The following is an 18,172-nucleotide window of genomic DNA, read 5'->3' as shown; positions in this document are numbered from 1 at the left end:
CTGGTATAAGACTTCACACGTATTTGCTCATTTTGGGGAGTTATTACCCCAGAGCGAGTTGAATCTTGCGCTGAATCTCATCCTGTTGATGATGGAGGCACTTAGAGATGAAACTGTGACTCAAATAGCCAGAGAGAGAAACCAAACAACTGTCAGAGGGGTTTCGGTGGAAGAGATATTAGATCACGGGAAATCAAGAAATGATGACTAACGAATAAGGGAAATAGGTGGGGAAGAGTCGACACTATAAAAGCCCGACCATTCACAATACTTCCAATCCACTACACTGGCTTCATCGCTGCTCTCCAGTCATACTGCCTCCCCCCCGTCTCTCTCTCTCTCTCTCTCAGCTGCTGTCACTCCCCTCCCTTCCTGTGGATGGTGTAGCTCTCTCTCCCTCTCTCTCCCTCTCTCCCTCTCTCTCTCTCTCTCTCTCTCGCAGTCTGCTGGAGCTGCACACAAGGATTAGAGGGTTGCTGTGTGAGTGTCTGCTCAAAGAGAAGAAGCCAGAAGACAGAAAGAAGAGATAAAATGTTCTACTAGAAGAGGATACTACTGTGGATAAGTGTTGTGATATTTGTGTTTTGCACAGCCTCTGCCTCTCGTCAAGCCCTGCTGAAGCCTTCACCTGGGGAAGAGGACAGATAAGGGACTATATATCCTGGAGCTTCCACTCGGGGAGCCATGTGAGCCGCAACCCCCTCCACCTACTTCACACTAACACCCCACAGTCTGCACTCTGAGTCTGGGGAGCACCACCAAACAGGATTTTTCACTCCACTCCTCTGCTCTCCTCCCTGGAACCTCTACTTTCAGGAGGGGACTCTCGGGGGCTCGGCGTACCCCGGCGGGAGACGCTCATCTCGGGGCACTGGTCGGGCTGTGAGTGCCCCCTGGTCTGGAGGCCAGCCAGCAGCACTCCAGCACCATGGATTACCTGCTTGGGATTGTAGTGCTGCTGTGCGGGGCGGTGCAGCCTGGACGAGGAGTTGAGCCCAAGCACAATGTACCCAGGCTAAAGCTGTCATACAAGGGTAAGCCCATTCGCCGTTGACTCCAGGTTATAGTAGCCGGTGCTTTTAGTTTATCTTCCTTGCCCATGGGTGCTTTTCTTTTATGCGGTTCTTTTCATCTATTCTTCCTCCTCTATTTCTGTGAATCTATTTCTGCCTCTGTCTCATTCACTCTTTCTCCCTCTTGGTCAGCATACAGTATCTTACTCTCTCTCCCTTTAACCTCCTGTATTCCTCTCTTACATTAACTCACTCCTTCCCTCTCGCTCGCTCTGCCTGTCTCTCAGAATTCTCCTTACAAATAGTCAGATTGGTTCCATATGCTGTGGAAGGGCTTTTGCCTGAAGTTAAATGTATATATTGGCCCCTGTACCAATTTTCCCCTCGTGCTGTCCCCTTCTGCTAGTACTGTACAGCCCTGTTAAGTGCTCTGAACAGGCAGTAGAGCCTCTGTTTTAATGGCTTCTGTCCCAAAAACTCCTAAAAAAAATATAGGTTGTAATCTGCTTTAGTCATGACAGCCTTTCTATAAGGGGCTATAGAGGTTTCATGACTTCTCATTACTAAATTGATCCAACAGTTGGAGTTTTTTTTTTTCCACGTAAATGCATGTCAATGTAAAGCTTGTGCATCAAATCCTTTATTTGCAGGAGTATTGGTAGAAAGCGGGAGGGAGTTTCGTTTTGTCTTTTTATATCGTGCACGTGTAAGTTTTTGACGTATACAGCAAACATGTTATTCTCTCTCCTTCTGTGTTATTTTGAGGGGAGACTGCGGAGCGCCGGTTCTTCCTCTCCTCCTCCTCCTCCTCCTCCTCCTCCTCCTTTTCCCTCTCTCTCTCTCTCTCTCTCTCTCTCTCTCTCTCTCTCTCTCTCTCTCTCTCTCTCTCTCTCTCTCTCTCTCTTTCTCTCTGTCTCGTCTCCTCTCTCACACCCTACACTAAATCAGGCTCTTTGTAATAGCAGACTTTTCATCTCTGCTAGAAATAACTGGCAACATTTTTGGCATATTTTGGGAAGGGTTGTGTTTTTTGTTTGTTTTTTTTTTCAGTGCGGGAGGCTATTGTGGTTCTTTGTCCTAAAACATGACCGAAAGTATATGGCTGAGAGTGTGGTGATCCTGATTCTTTATTTTAGTCCCCGTTTTCTCTCATAAAACATGCCCTTTGAAAATTTATGAACAGGCTGATTTGCCAGCCGAAAACACGAGCGTGCGTTTGACTGTCACCCAAAGCTTTGGTTCCCCAGACAATTTCAATCCACGCTGGGGGAAAATCACAATTCTTGGTCTCGAAGAGAGTGCCTACGATGTTTGTCACTAATTCCTTCTCTATCTTTAGACAAGACGCTTAGTATAACTTATGTTTAGAGGCCTGCTATATGACATGCTTTATTCTTTAGATGGAGTACAAGTTGTAATTTGGGGGTTGTATATTTTGATTTATCACCCTTTCAAGTTCCAATGTTCTAAATATAAAATAAAAACGTGCAGTATTTTAGCATTTAAGTGCCCTCAGTGGCGCTGGAGTAGTGTGGCCGGCGTATCATGCAGGATCTGAGAGGGTGATGACATGCATTCACCATGTGAGCAAAATAAATCTGGAAGGAATCGTAGCTGAACTTACCTGCTACAAGTCATACATCCCCTGGGCACCATCATGTCAGTTCACACGGAGCCAAGCCTCTAGGCATGATGAGAAAATGTCATCCCCGTCTTTACACAGCCATCTGTTTAAAGAATGCAAATACAGTTCCCTCCTGCCCCCTTTTGTGATCCTCTTCACTGTTCAGTCTGACAAGCGAACATGTTGCTGACAACAGCACTAGACAAGAGATATGTCATCAAGCATCAAAGTCTGTATTGACTCTCTGCAATGACTGATGGATGTGTGTCGTCAAACAGAGACGTACTTTTGTGGATGTGCGCAGAATTATTTTTGCTAAAAGTGCATCAAAGCCTTGCTGTTTATGTGTGTGAATGTTCTTGCCATGTCTTGGTGTGAGGACTCAACACCCTCTTTTGTGATTTCCTCCTATCAGACTGCAAGTGGTGTGCGAGTTTGTGTGTGTTTCAGCGCAAATGTGTCAGGTCTTGCATGCCCTCATATAATTAGACACCTGGTTTGTGCGCATGCATGAGCTCACAAATCTGTTTCTTTTATTGTGCTGTTGAATCAGTGTTTCTAAAATTACGATCGCAGCGAACATGGGCCTGCAAAGGCACGACAGTGTGCCACTTTCTTTGTGTGTCGCCACTCGCCGGCATCTGCGCTTGTGTCTCGGGCCCACAGGTGTTTGATGGCTCTCTTGGTGTGTGTCGGGAGACGATTCTCAGTTTTTAACACCCACATTGTTGGCGGATGGTGGGAGGAAACGGGGGGAGGATAGTGGTGGTGGAAGGGACGGGTTTTAATGAAGGAAAAGCTGGCAGACGTACAGTAGGTGACGCAAAAAGGAAGGGGAGGCTGGTTGTTAAGTGAAGTGTCACTCATCCCCCCCTCTCCCCATGCGAAGCCTGCATAGTAATTAAGTCAAATAAACAACAAGGAGGAATCCTCCTGGGAAGGACAGTCAAGCAGGCGCAGAGCAGAAGTCAGACTTGAGTGCCGAGGCCTAAAGTGGGACGATCACATTAGCGGGACAGTCGCAGGAAGTAGCAGGTTCTGTGATTTGAGGGCAGCCAAATAAACACCGAGCACATGAGCAGGGTCCCATGAAATCACTCTCAAATGAGCGCTGATGACACGCCTCCAGGGACCCGCAAAAAGTGAGCGATTTTCTTCTTCAGGAAAGGACGAGCGAACGACTGCAGAGTGAGCAGTTTGACTGAGAAATGGAGACAGGTAGATAAAATGACCTCTCATGGGACGGCTGGCGGAGCGAGTGCAGAGTAAATGATTTCCCAGTGGGGTCAGTTAGACATTCAGTTAGAAAAAAAGGATCTGGCTTCATGGGGACAGAACGATGATCACAAGAGTTAATGATTTTCTCTTCTCCTTCAGACTAAAATTACTTTCATCGCCTTGACTAGTAACATAAAGAGAAGGTGAAACTCAAGTCCAAGTTAAAATAATCCTGCTGAGCGACTATATTACACATGTTGATATGATTTCATCACAGGTGTGTGAACAAGTGACGGAGATTAATGTGGTGTAATAATACTGAATCAAACTGCCTAATAAAAGTGAGTCATCTCAACAAGAATTTCCCAGCAGAACATAAATTTCAACATATTGGCATCCTCAGTTTGTAGTGTTTGACTGTTGAGGCCTCCCTGCTGCAGCACAGCAACACAGAGTCCATATGAATTACAAGGGTAAAACAATGATACACTCCCATGGATCAATACATATCTGCAGACAATCACATTCCTGAGCAGTATCAATGTACAGCTCTCTTCTGTATACATCAGGAGGAACACTGACCCCTAAAGGTCAAATGAGGCACATGCAGTGATTGCAAACTGGAGGGGGAGATCTGTGCGTTTGCAAAAACTTGACCCTATTTGTTTGTCTAAGAAGGAGCCAGTGAGCGGGGCTTTAAAACTTAAAAGGTCTCGTCAAACAACCTGATAATTACCCTGAGTGTGGGTAATTATGGAGCCTACCATATGACCTCTTAATGCCACCGCGGCCGCCCCACGCCGGCTCGATGGGAGGAAGACAGACCGACTGAGAAAGAGACGGGGAATCTGGAATTGGCTTACAACCCCTTCAAAATAGACACTTGGTGTGGAACCGCACTCAACGCAGTCTGGACTCGGGCCCCATAATAAGCCCGTCTGTGTGACTGGTCCATGTGTGTTTGTGTGTGGGCGTGCCTGTTTGCCTATGAAAATATGCGCAGTTTGTATGTTTGTGGGTGTTTGCATGTGTGCCGGTTAATCAGTGTGTGTGTTTTTTTTTCTTTCTTTCTATTTATTCTTTGATATGTGAATGAGCATCCGAGCGTCTTTGCTCCCAGCTTCCCTCGGCTGTATCTGTCCATTCTGCGGTCTGAGGGCTGACAGAGCGGATGTAGATAATTATAAGGTGTTCTCACAACGCGCCAACTTTGGAGATGCCTGCCTCCATCTCCCTCGCTCTCTTTTCTCATCGTTCTTTTCTTCCTACCCCTTCCTCCTCCTCCTTCCTCCCTCTCCTGCAGCTCGGTCGCTTCTCGAGGAACCACAACACCGCAGACCCTAAGTACAATCTTCAACCAGGCTCTCTGTGTGTGTGTGTGTGTGTAATTTTTTTTCTTCTTTTTACTTGTCTCCTTTTCCTGTCTCTTTGATTGCAGCTCAGTTGATACATATCTTTTGGCTATCCTTCTTTTCAACTCTGCTTGGACGCACACCCACACACACACACACCGAACTACCCTCATCTTTGCTCAGCCACATTCCAATAGTGTAAACCAATGTTTTACAGCGGCTTGCTTTTCGACCGTGCCCTTCTGTTGCATCCGAATACGTTACATTTCCTTGCACTGACTCACAGAGCAGACCGCAGTGTTTGGTAAGCTCCCACCAACCCCAGTCCACAAGCTGAAAGATGGCATAATGAATGTGTGTATTTGTGCTGACACTCATTGCCCCACAGATAATTGTGCAATGACACAACTCCGCTTGCAAAACAAAAAGCCATTCATCAAGCCACGAAAAATCTGTCACTTGTTTTCATTGCACGCTGTTCCTAACTTGTCTTTGTGAGTGTGTAGTATAAGTTAATGCTGGAGGTGCAACTGGAGTCATTACTCCAAGTGTAATTTGTGAGTTTTATGACCTTTTGCATGTGTCTGCGGTTTGCTTCCTGAGTCAGTGTGTGTTTTGATTCCCCCCAGTAAAATGTTCCCTTATTCCTCTGTTCTATTCAGTCGCTATCAAAAACAATCTGAACGCGCGCTCAGAGGCCACAATAGGAGGCAGTGTCGGCACAGTTTGTGTTTGTCCAAAGATTACTGCGTGTGCACGCGGCGATTGTGCACATTTTTCATCTGTGTGTACATAAGCACTGTACGGGCATGCACGCAGCAGGAAAAATATCCCGTGTCTTTGCATCTGTGTTTGGGATGCAGGCTTGGGTTACAGCATGGTGCAGATTGCTGAAGCGCGGGTATGAATGGGTCCCTCCACCTGCTAAGTCTTGTCAGTCAGATGGAGAAAGGGTGCACCGTTCAATCTGAGCAGAGTCGTGTTACAAATGAGGGGGACATCTTTGCCGAAAGACGGACTGAAGGACTGACAGACGACAGACGAAGGCAGGGGAGGAGTGGCAGGCAAACACAAATGTTGAAGAAGTCAGAAAGTAGCGGGTGTAATGATTTTTTGCACAGGACTGGCGTTGCTGCAGATTTGCAGTGATTTATAATAATTATAGACACTGTTTGCGATTTTAAGCCAACCAATTTACTAACTTTCCTTTTTTTTATCATAATTTAACTTGAAATATCAGCGCCTTGAAATCTCTGTAATTTAAGGCTCAAATTGCTGTGGAGTCATATTTTTCTCTTCTCCACAAACTTGCTATTTTTCCTTTCCTGTCATAAATAACACAAGCAGCTTGAGCTATAATGAGGGAGGTTTTGCAAACACTTTTACCAAAATGTCATATTTTACATTGCTCTGCTGGAAAAACTTGGCAGTTTATATGTGGGATTTTATTCATTTTCATTTCGTACATTACACAAAACCTCATTTTGTAGCACGAGAGCCGTAAATAATGCTGCACGGAGCTGCATCTCTGCCTGCAGATTTGTGTTGGAGTGTCTCGTCAGTGTGTTGTCGCTGTCACAGTTTGCCTGGGACACGTTCAGTTCTGTAGCCCTGCCTCATTAATTTGTAATAAAATGGCAGAGCTGACATTCAGCTACACCGTACAGCTGACAGGCTGCACTAACAGGCAGTGGCTCCAGACACGACCACGATAACCACAGCCTGGTTCCTCTCAAAGTCCATCCATCAAGCTGCCTAGTGATAGGACTGTCTTCCTCTCTCTGTGCACAGCTTTGCAGGGGAGAGTGTTTTGTGAGCGGATACACGAAACCAAATCCTGCCTCTTGTTTAGACAAGTTTACATTGGTGGTTGTATTTACATGCAAAAAGTAAATGTGTGTATTTGCATGTGTGTGTGTGTGTGTGTTTTCCCTTAGAAGTAATGAGAAGCAGAGAGCAGCCTGGTTATACTATGAGCACTTAGTGGTGTGTGAGTGGGCTCTGTGCGGTAGGCATGGCCAGGCCTCGAGCCGTCTGTGGTCGCAGCGCTGGTCTGTGGTCCAGCCGTCCAATGACAGGAGGAGACACACACTAATGAAATGGTTCCATACTGGACCGCTTTTGTTGTATGTGAGCTTTTTTTTTTTTTTTTTTTCATCCGCGCTCATGTTTCTGCCTTCGTTTGCTGTCATTATCCCTGATTTTGAGTCTTTTTTTTGTGTGTCTCTATCTTTCCATCTGCTTTTAACCTTCTATCAAATCTTCCAGTATACTGTTCTTTTGTATTCTCCTCACTCTCTGTCTCTCGAGGGAAAGCAGGAATGTCGTGCGGTGGCATGGAAGTCTAGCATTTGGGTTGAGAGAGAGATGAATGGTGCTGTTTGGTGAAATTCAACACATACTTAGACTACTCATATAGATTCAGCGCGGTTTGGGATGTGGTCGCGTTTTTCCTTATTAGTCCCTCTGATACATATCTGATGTTTTAACATACGCTGAGTCATATTCATGAGACAGAATATGGTTTTAAAATGTCTCATACTCGACTTTGAATTATGGTTGTGACTCACTTTTGTTGAAAGATTTTTGTTGAAAAATTTAAGTTTCTAATTCGTCTCGAATCGAAGAAAACTCACTCATTCATTATGGCCATATGTGACATATTTAGTGTGGTTGTAGTAATTTTTTTCATTCAGGCACTCATTCTCAGTTCTTTTTGGATTGAAACACACTTGGTACTGTGTGTGTGAAAGGTGTCAGAAGTGTCACTCAGCTGCACCTGAATGAGAAATCCAATGGCCCAGGTTGTGTTGTACAGACGGTCACCATGGAAACCAACCCACACCTGCTACTGTGCTTAGAAAAGAGAGGAAAGAAAGGGAGGGAGAAACGGAGAGGGAGGTGAACTTTTGAGGCATGTGTGGATATCCTTGAGCTTAGGATAATATTTGAACACTTTGTTAAGCAAAGCTCTCAGCAAATTTCCATGGGGCGCCTGTCTCCTGTTTTTTTTTTTTTATTCTTTTCTTACACCTGTGTTTTGTGGCCGAGGCCATCATGAGAGCGGCGAAATGTGCACTGCACCACACACGGAGAAAAAAGAAAGCATTCGGAGGCAGAGACTGACATGCCAAACCACTGGAGATATTACAGTACTTTTTTAAAAGCTAGCCTCATGTTTGAAAGATAAACATGTGCAATTCTCTGCGCCAGTTCCTGTCGAGCTGCCATTTTCTTTTCAACTGTCTTTTCTTCCCCTGCATGTCAATAGAGCGCTTCTTTACTAATACGCAGACTTGCACAAAAACCACAGGAACAGCAAAAAAACTGGGTCCAAGTCTGGAGCTGTAGGCCAAGAGAAAGCAGTGTCAACGAACGGGAAGTGAACGAGTGTCATTCAAAGAGCTTTTTTGTATATTGAAAACTGCTCTGCGTGTTGAGCATTCGATGTGTAGCCGAACAAGAAAAAGACTTGAAAAGAGCCGCATTATTTTAATGGAATATTATCCATCTGTTGAATCTCAGTCAAGTGTTTTCCTCTGGGAGGCTTTTATGTTTCATGTCACTCAAACACACACTCGCACAGCCACACGTACACACATTCAGATAAACATAATTTAATGCCCTGTCGCCTTTCTTTCAAGCGGTTTCATTATTCCGCTATTGCGTGGCATGTAGGCGTCTAAAACGCCTGGCTGTTTGGAGAATGGGGGAGTGAAGAGTACTCCATAGACAATTGCACTTGAATTTTGAATGTAGCTTCTTTTTTTTTTTTCCCCGACGAGCTTTTAAAGACAAGAGCCAGGTTATTTTCCATAATGGAGTATCGCCGAGGGACAAATGGTAGTTTATTTGAATGAATTGCTTGTTTTTGCCACTTCCAAACTGTGTCCTTCAGTATACAGTGTGTGTGCATGGAGTGAAGATGAAAACACATCATCACAATCTAGCGCATATATGATAAAACTTTTATAATCCGGTCTAACATGGAACTACAAACTGAACCGTAAACTGGATGAATAAATTGGATTTGCATGCACATATTTGCATATGTGTGCACAATGTGTGTTTGCATGTTTGCATAGGCTGCTAGTGTGTGCATGTTGTATGTGTGAAAGGCAGAATGTGGGAGTGAAAGAGAGCAGACAGAGGATGTGTGTAACAAGAGAAAGTGGGAAGGAAGAAGAGTGTGTAGCCGTTTGTGTGTGTGTGTGTGTGTGTGTGTGTGTGTGTGTGTGTGTGTGTGTGTGTGTGAGAAGTGGAATGTATATGTGCACACAAGATGTGTTTAAATGTCCGTGTGTGTTCAGTGTAAGCAGACTGTGTGTGGCGAGGGGGCACGTGGCATGTGGACGGACACATATACATTAGAGGAGTTGTGCGTGTGTGTGTCTGTGTGTGTGTGTGTGTGTGTGTTAGGGTGTCCGAGGCCTGGCAGTGTGTTAGAGGTGGAAGCTGCTGAGTGCGCTCACTGTTCCAATAGTTCATGCTGCATAAGCAGATATTCTGATTGGATTACAACTCAGACTGGAGAGACAAGTGTGTGTGTTCAGGAGAACTAATGTGTTGTATACATTTAGCTCAATATTAATATATGCATGTATGTCTGAGGGTGTGGTGCTTCTCCTTGGTGTGTGTGTGTATTCTTCGCATACGTTCACCGAATGTGTGTGTGCATGTCCTTTTTCTCGGTTGCTATATTTTGTATGAGCTCTGAGCTCTCTATCTTCTCGTGCTCCCATTTCCAAACGAGCGTGTCTGTGTTTAGGTTGGAGGTCCGTAGGTGCTCACGCCCCAGTTCCTCCGATTTTCCAAACCACAGTAGATCCCAGCTCAGATAAAGCCTCCCTGTGTGGTTTTTTTTTGTGTGCGCTGGCCACCTTGTCTTTGTCAGGGATCACCATGTGTTGAAATATGTGCGTCTGTTTTTTTTGCACTTTGGCCCATCTGGGGGAAACCTTTCGTGACGGACCTGACATTTTGGAGCACGGTCACGACTCCTGGGTTCGGCTCACTTACAGAAGATAAGGGTCGACGTGTATAAAGCCAAAATGCCAGCGAATGGAAGTTAAGAAACAGATAGAGGATCCCCTGATAGTCCTTGTGACTCAATATCTGACTTTTTCTGCTTCGTTTTTGGTTTCTTTCTAATAATTCATTACACTATGACTATTTATTTTCTCATTTCATTTCCATATTTCCGCCTAGCTTGGCTTTCTGCCACGTCAATCGCTTTTTCTGTTTCTTTATAGCTGAAACATAAGAAGACCTCCTCCGGCGTTCTGGCGGCTGGAAATCGCATTTCCGTACTTCCCTTCTCGAACTCATTTCCTGACCATTCTATGTCATGTCTTATTGGTAAACTGAGAGCAAGAGCTACCACATGATAACAGAACACTTCTGAAGACACCTCTTGCCTTAAACATCAAATTCCTCGTCATTGTAATCTGAGCTGTTTTTCCTGTGTGTGCATAAATGCCAGGATGTGCATGGAATGACCAGCGTATAAAAAGTACCTACACACACTGAATCCCACACACATACGCTCAACCCATCTGTGGTACAGTACAAATTCTCACACAACCTCACATCCACAGACCTCCATTCATGCCCACACCCACCCACTCCTTTTTCCTCAGCCTCAAACTTAGCCTCAAACCGAAATCCGACTGACGCAGACGAGCTGCAACCGTCTTTATTAGGTGACGACCACGCCCTCTCGCGGCCCTCTTCCACCACACCGGGGCTCGACACACAGAGATGGCTGACACACCACTTCCTCCGTCTCCCCTTCCATCAATTCCTTCTTTTATGTAGACACAGATGTCCAAGATCTTACACACTGTGAGTGGGCGCAGATGGCTCCTATAGCAGCCCGTCAATCAGAGCTTTGCGGGGAGAGCAGGGAGATCACAATCCGCTGGACTGCACGCTTCTATGTGTGTTGTGTGCATCTGCTTGTGCTGGTTTCTGTAATGTGTACCTGTGTGTGTCCATGCTGTGTGGTGACACTGATGATGATGGATGATGTCTGATGTATCAGAAGACTTCACCTGCGGCGCAGACTGTGGGTTGTGTATTCGGTGGACAAACCGGTGGCAGATGGTTAATGGATTATTTCATTTGATTCAGTTTTAAGTCAAATGTTACTACTGTAATTATGATTATTAGATTTCAGAGCAGCCTACTCTGTATGAGAACAATGTTGATTGACATACTGATTATTTTGATTGTGGGAGCTGATGTTTAAATAGCCAAAGACATTACCTTGTTTTACTCTTAATCAAAATGAATTTATTCATTCTTGCACTTTCAACATAGAAATATCAATAATTATATAGATAGTATGTAATGTTTGTCAGTTGTCTTATTATATGCTTTTAGTTTGGGCTGCAACAGACTGTAATTCTGATATATTTTTGTTTTGTGCAACAAACTATATAAGATGAGATATGCATGCTACAGCATCTAGATATGAATAGAAGGAACAACACAAGAAATTCTTAAAAAAAAAAAAAGTGGAATAAAGATATAGTAAAGACTGTGTACATAAGGGTCTATCACATGTACAGATATGGCATGATGGGTAAATTGTAGGACACCCAAGATGGTTAGGGTTAGTAAATCCCAATCTAATAGTAACAGTAAATTCCAGTGATGTAAAATTTGCAATTTAATAAAGCTGGAAATAGAGAAAGTGTGATATTTTTATGTTTAACCTAGTCATCTCTTTTGTTTCTGTAGAGTTATTAAACTTTTTAAATTTTGAATATAATTACATGTCTTACATATGAGATAGCATTTTTTCTGTGTTTCTTACTTTGTCTATTGATCAGAAAAGGTTTCTGGAAAAGCTGTTTTGGTTTGCAGCCTGTTATGATGTCACAACAGGATAAGCACCGCCCTCAGCTGGTTCTCTACCAATCACTGCACAGAGCCGATGTAGAGAGAGGTGTGTCTGCAGCCCTCTTCTTTAGTTGGATTTAAAACAACAGCGACTGAAACAGCCCATCATAAACCGGGATAAAATCAGAAGTGTTACAAACATGATAGAATTAATTTTCTGTGAAGTATTTTCAACTGAAACTTACAATACATATTCTGGGGAAACGTGAGACTTTAAAAGAAACTTGTTAGAAAGAGTTACAATAGGGCAACTTTAATACCAATTCAAGATTATTCTGGTTCTTTAGTAGATTGTCTTAAACACTGATGCTTTACTGGCAACTCTACAAGAACCCAAGGTGTAAAAACAATACAAACCTGACTATTTTGTCTTGCTTTAGCATGGCACTAGTACTGTTCATGTTAGTGAACCTTTACTCCTGTGTTAACTTGTATTTAGGAGGAAAGTGTTGCTCCTTGTTAATATAATACTGCAGCTCTGGTGACAACTGACCCTTCAGACTTGATGTAACTCGTCACTGGTGATTAAACTGTAACTGACTGTCAGCAGCAAGGCTAGACTTTAGCCCATACCTGAATTCTTATGCAGACTTGTGCACATATAGTTTATATTATGGACTTTGTACACCTGAATGGAGCACAGATGCAGTCAGAGACTCATTCACGTTAATTTACATAATAACCCATTTACAGATACATGCACGCACACCCACACATACTTACCTACACAGTGTGTCCCCTGGCCCTTAGTCCATATGAATTATTCAACCAATCACACGGCTGAACAGTCTGAACCGTGTCCCTGATTGCCACATGCTGCGTTCTCTTAAAATGTCTCACGCTATACTTGACTGACATGTAGTCGTATGTAAGTGTGTGCAAATGTCGTGATTGTTGAAGCACTAATTTTTAACTACTGAGACATGTATTTCACCAAAAGAAGCAGAAAAATGTGTTCTGATTGAGTATCTGCTGATGCTGAGTGATACTTTAGAGACTTCACAGAATATTCCATTTAAAGGGTTATCTGTGTTGCAGATGCATTTTTACGCCTATCTTTACAATAATTCCATACTTTTAGTTTATGGGAGTTGCTTTCTGTTTTAAGTTTGCTCATTTGTGTGACTTTTCTTGATTGTTTCCATATATCCCAGGATTAACCATCATTTTTTTTTCTTCTCCTCCTCTTCCAGAGATGTTAGACACCAGTAACCTCATCACCTTCAATGGTTTGGCCAACAGTTCGAGCTACGACGCTTTCCTATTGGACGAGGAACGAGGAAGACTACTGGTCGGAGCCGAGGATCACATCTTCTCATTTGACCTTGTCAATATTAACAGAGACCACAAAATGGTAAACTTCAGATGCTGTGTTCTGGTTATATTTGATGCATTTGTGTAAAAGTTAAATGCTCTCTTCTCTTCTCTTCTCTTCTCTTCTCTTCTCTTCTCTTCTCTTCTCTTCTCTTCTCTTCTCTTCTCTTCTCTTCTCTTCTCTTCTCTTCTCTTCTCTTGTTCCCTCTGGAGTCCATTACTCCATCTTTTCCTCCCCTCCCTTCGTCCCTCCCACTGTCTGTCTCGGTCCAGACGAGGCTGTCCATAATTCCATTACTCCACCTGGACTAGGTTAACAGTCTTTTTATCTGATTCGGGCTGCCATCACAGACACACAAGACTGACACAGACTTGCCTACCGGCTGCAAAGAGCTGAACGGGGGGAATAAAAGTGCTGAAAAATACATAGTCAATGCAGAGAGGGAGAGTGCGTCTCTGTATTCTTTTGCCCTTGGCTCGGATGTATTTTTTTTTTCTTTCCTTCTCGCTCTTTTGTTCTAATCTTTGTATCATTATAAGATAAAGGCCAAAAAGCAGTGATTAGGCAAATCTAATGTAATTACGCTGAAATGTGCCATGCAGATTCCCAAGAGAGGAAAACTCAGCTGATCTCGAGAGGAGATGAAGTCTAGGAATAGACAGAGAAATGTGTGTGTACTGTAAGGTCATAATAATGCGTGAACATGCATGTGCATACATTTCCATTATCTCTCGACATCTGTGTGGCCAGCAGCAAAAAAGTTGAGCTCTATTGCACCCAATTTTTGAGTATATAATCATTCCTTTACTTATTACGGCTCACACAGGCACAGTCATACGCTCCATGTGTGTTCATAATTCATGTGACACCAGGGGCCACAGATGGATGACAGGGAGACTTATCTCTTCCAAAACAAAGTAGCAAACCGGGTTTCTCTTCATATATGAGGTGAAAAGTACAACCTTATGCTGACGATTTGAGTGTAGGAAGAAGCTGTAATTTGAAGCAGAACCACTGTTCAGACTGTAAAAAATATCTGTACTGTCACAGCAAGTGCAACATTATTGTGGTTATTAAAACTGTTTTTTCCCAATATCACATGAACACACCACATTTTCTCGATTTGTGTTACCATTCTTCTCCTCTTTATTGCAGTCAGTCCTTTCTCTGTTTTAAAGGCCATCCCTTACTTAATATATGTACACACACGTGCACTTTTTCTTGGTTTTACCAAGGAAATAAAAGGAATGACTAAATATGAATATAAAACATGACAAATCAAAAGTCATTCTTATGGAATTACACAAATCTTGCTTCCCTGTGATTCACTACATTGACTCACTGCCTTCCGCTTTCCTGTTTCATGAAGCAGCATGCGAATCTTCCTCTCCACCTCCAGCATTGTGTGACTTTGTCTCTTTCTCATTTGCACAGATTGCGTGGCCTGCCACCCCCTCTAAGAGGGACGAATGCAAGTGGGCAGGGAAAGACCTGGGGGTGAGTCCACGTTCATGATGATTTGAGCGCTTCCATGTAATATTCCCTAAATCATATTGCTGTTTGTTCCTCCGATTTCTCTTTTTTTTTGCTTGTTTTGGTCACCACATTAAATGTATTGTAGAAGTAGTTGCCTGGGGAGGAGTCATAGAAGAACAATAGCACACTAAAGAAGTAGGAAATTAGCTCTGATGAAAGTGATGCAGTAGCTGTGGCCTGTTTCACCTGCAGCACGCTGTATTCTCTAGAGGCCGTCCCCCAGTGACACCTACAGCGAAACACAAAGAAGCAAACTGTACGGCAGATGTTTTGTCACAGCGTACACAGTGTGTCAGCGGCACAAGGACAATGACGCAGAGGTTATTTGCTTCTGTGATGTACGGTTTAATGTTGGGAGTATGTTTATGTGTGTCCCACTCGTGCGCATATTTATGTGGGAGTCCATTGTTTGAGTTCTCGTTATCTGGCGCTGGCGTGTTAGCTCACATGTCCGAGTTTGCTGAACGCATACTACATGCAGCCGACGTTGTTTGTGTGCACACCGCCGCTGGTGTCTGTTATCTGAGTGTTGCTGTTTGGAAAGGCCCTCTCTGTGCTGTATCTGATCTTAATTTCATGCCTGGATGAGTCTGGAGTGCAGGGCTGCAGGGTTTTTAGGATAATCCTGAATTACATAGTCCTTTTTAAATCACAGACGTTCCACTGGGCTCTGCCTCACCACCGGCTTTCTGGGTTTCACACAAGACACAACCACATACGCAACACTACACCTTCACTCCCTCGCACAGTGGAAAGAGTGTGCTCTGCTGGCAGCACCAAATCGCAGAAACACAATGATGAGGTATTTGCGTGCTGCGAAAGTGTTTACCCTTGAAAATGAGGCGGTGAGAGCAGAGACAGAGCCCAGCACGAAGAGGCCTTGATTAGGACATTACTAAAGCATCCAGAGCTGCCAATGGGATGCATTTCTCCAAACCACATTTTATAGCCGCAGAACAAATTTAACAGCTGACCCCCCTCCTCAAAATGCCTCATGGCTGCATCATTATCCCAAGCAGAATGACTGTGTAACATGGCCTAAGTTGTTGCATTTGATTCACTTAACAACGGTTTCAGATGCTGGACCAAGGATTTACGATCGCACAGAACTGCCTGATGTCATTTCCGATCAGCTGTCCAGCTCCAGACTTCGGAGGAAAAATAATAATTCAAAGCTATCCTCTATTGCCAATCCAGTTTCTATATTCAATTAGAGACCTCAACATTATCTCAAAATTCACTCGACTCATCCAAATACATACAAATCTGTCCACCCATTTCTCCTATGGAAAGTCAACATTAATACCCAGTCCAAAGAGAGTCATTTATCTTATCCAATAATGACTCATTTATCCTCTGTGGGTATTGTGGTTTTCACATAATGACATGGTTTGTGATCAGGCAAACCATTTTTCACCTGAGGGCATGACACGGCGACACATTTGAGTGACCATAACTAACGTCTGTTAGTGTTTAGGTGTAGCCCACCTACCTCATGGCTAATGAGTCTAACTAAGACAGCCATGTAGAAAGCCTAAACAAAGCTGACCCTGCAGGGGATTATAGGAGTTGATGAAATGTGTATAATAGGAATGATGTGGGGAGGACATGTGCTCCTGACGTTGAGCCGAAGGAAACACAGAGGGTAAAGCCATTACATTACACAGTCACATAGACGAGCAGGGTTGAGGTCAGCCACAAGACATCAGGCAAGTTTGGTCCTCATTTGTGAACTCAGGAACTGTTATGTGGTTGCAGACTTACGTGGGTTAGTGGGTTAATAATTACATGCACAGTTAAAAAGTGTTAAATACATGGAAACAGAGCTGGTTAGGATGCTGTAACATAGATTTCACACTTCATATTTAAAAAATAGTCTGACTGAGTTAGACCAAAAGGTTGATATTGATGTTTGTATGGGAAATATGCAGCTACTGCCTGTCAGCTTAGCCAGAACATAGATGAGAAATTGAGCTAGCCCACAATGTGCAAGATTTTAAATATAAATATAGCATTATTATAACCGCAAACAACTATCGGCTTGGGGATGATATAGTGTAGTAATCCTTAGCAGAGACGGAAGTGTGTGTTGTAGTCCAAGCTTCTCTGTTCTATTACACGTTAGTACATGTGAGTTCCTCCAATTCAAACTGCTGGCCCTCCCTGCTCGTATAAACAGACCGAGAGTGACCTCCCACACCACATTGAAAATGTCAAAGTGCAATTTAATGTACAGCCAGTGCCCCAAACCCCCCCCCAAAAAAAAAAAAATTCAAAACATTTTATCATAACATATTTTGTTCATGTTTTGTACCTAATGTATGTGCACTCGTGTCGTTTTGAGGCTCTTTGCTGCTACTCCTTTTACATGCATGTCTTCTCCGCTCCGGTCTTTGTGTGTCTGTTTCCACACATGGTTTAACTCCGGTCGGGCCACGACTGGTCCATGCATGGGCCTGATTCGATCAGATGGACCATGGAATCAGACACACATGGAGCGGAGACAAGGACAGACAGGTGAAGTGAAGATAATGTTACTTAAGTTGAGAACAAACTACTGTGGCCTGTCAATGCACTTTACAAAGCTAGTGTAGGCTAATGGTTGTGGCTAGATTATTTTTTGTGAGCACAACCTTTCTCATTGTAAATGAGAGTGAAGATTGGGGGAAGCTGTGGACAACATGTCCATTATTCTGAGATGCTGTCCAATAGTGACATCCACTTTTTCTGCACACAGAACCGTTAAACATACAAAAAAAAACAAACATCGTGAAGTTCCCTGGCCTCCTCAATTGCTGCAGTCAAGACAAGATTTCTTTAAGTAACTCCATCAACCCAAGAAATAATCCAACATGTATCCTCCCATAAAACCACCAATTGTCATTTTTACACGTAGTTTTTTTTGTACAGATTAAACAAGGGTGCCAGTAGGCAGATTGTGTAACCTGAGGGCAGAGCCAGGCTAGCAAAGCAAACCAGCTGTTGGCTCCAGCTTCATAACTGAGCACACAGATATGTGAGTGGTATTTTCACATCTAACTCCCTGCAAGACACTCTCGGTGTATTTGCCAAAAACTTTCCCTTTAAGCAGATTACTGTGAAAGAGAAACGGTCAGGGCTGAAACAACAGTTCTGCCTTTTGGAATCATAAAAGAAAACTCTGGTTTTTGGACAAGGTATGCAGTGTGTTATCCCAGAGTTCATTTTA

At 43.5% G+C, this 18,172-nt stretch overlaps 1 protein-coding gene across 2 annotated transcripts in view; it reads left to right on the top strand.

Annotated features, from left to right (window-relative positions):
• The first annotated feature begins 343 nt into the window (after nt 1–343).
• Nucleotides 344–18,172, top strand: part of sema3aa (sema domain, immunoglobulin domain (Ig), short basic domain, secreted, (semaphorin) 3Aa) — a 33,818-nt gene continuing 15,989 nt past the window's right edge. The window contains exons 1-4 of one of the 2 annotated variants that reach the window (XM_055006675.1): nt 344–1,034; nt 13,307–13,467; nt 14,863–14,925; nt 17,434–17,481. In XM_055006675.1, coding sequence (XP_054862650.1) covers nt 929–1,034; nt 13,307–13,467; nt 14,863–14,925; nt 17,434–17,481 — 378 coding nt within the window. In that variant the 5' untranslated portion in view covers nt 344–928. The remainder of the gene's footprint in view (nt 1,035–13,306; nt 13,468–14,862; nt 14,926–17,433; nt 17,482–18,172) is intronic. The other variant, XM_055006676.1, reaches the window with a different exon arrangement.

The sequence above is a fragment of the Amphiprion ocellaris genome, chromosome 21 (genome assembly GCF_022539595.1).
Source record: "Amphiprion ocellaris isolate individual 3 ecotype Okinawa chromosome 21, ASM2253959v1, whole genome shotgun sequence".
Lineage (NCBI taxonomy): Eukaryota > Metazoa > Chordata > Actinopteri > Pomacentridae > Amphiprion > Amphiprion ocellaris.
The sequence above is the reverse complement of the archived record's forward strand: the minus strand, read 5'-3'. Positions and strand labels throughout refer to the sequence as shown.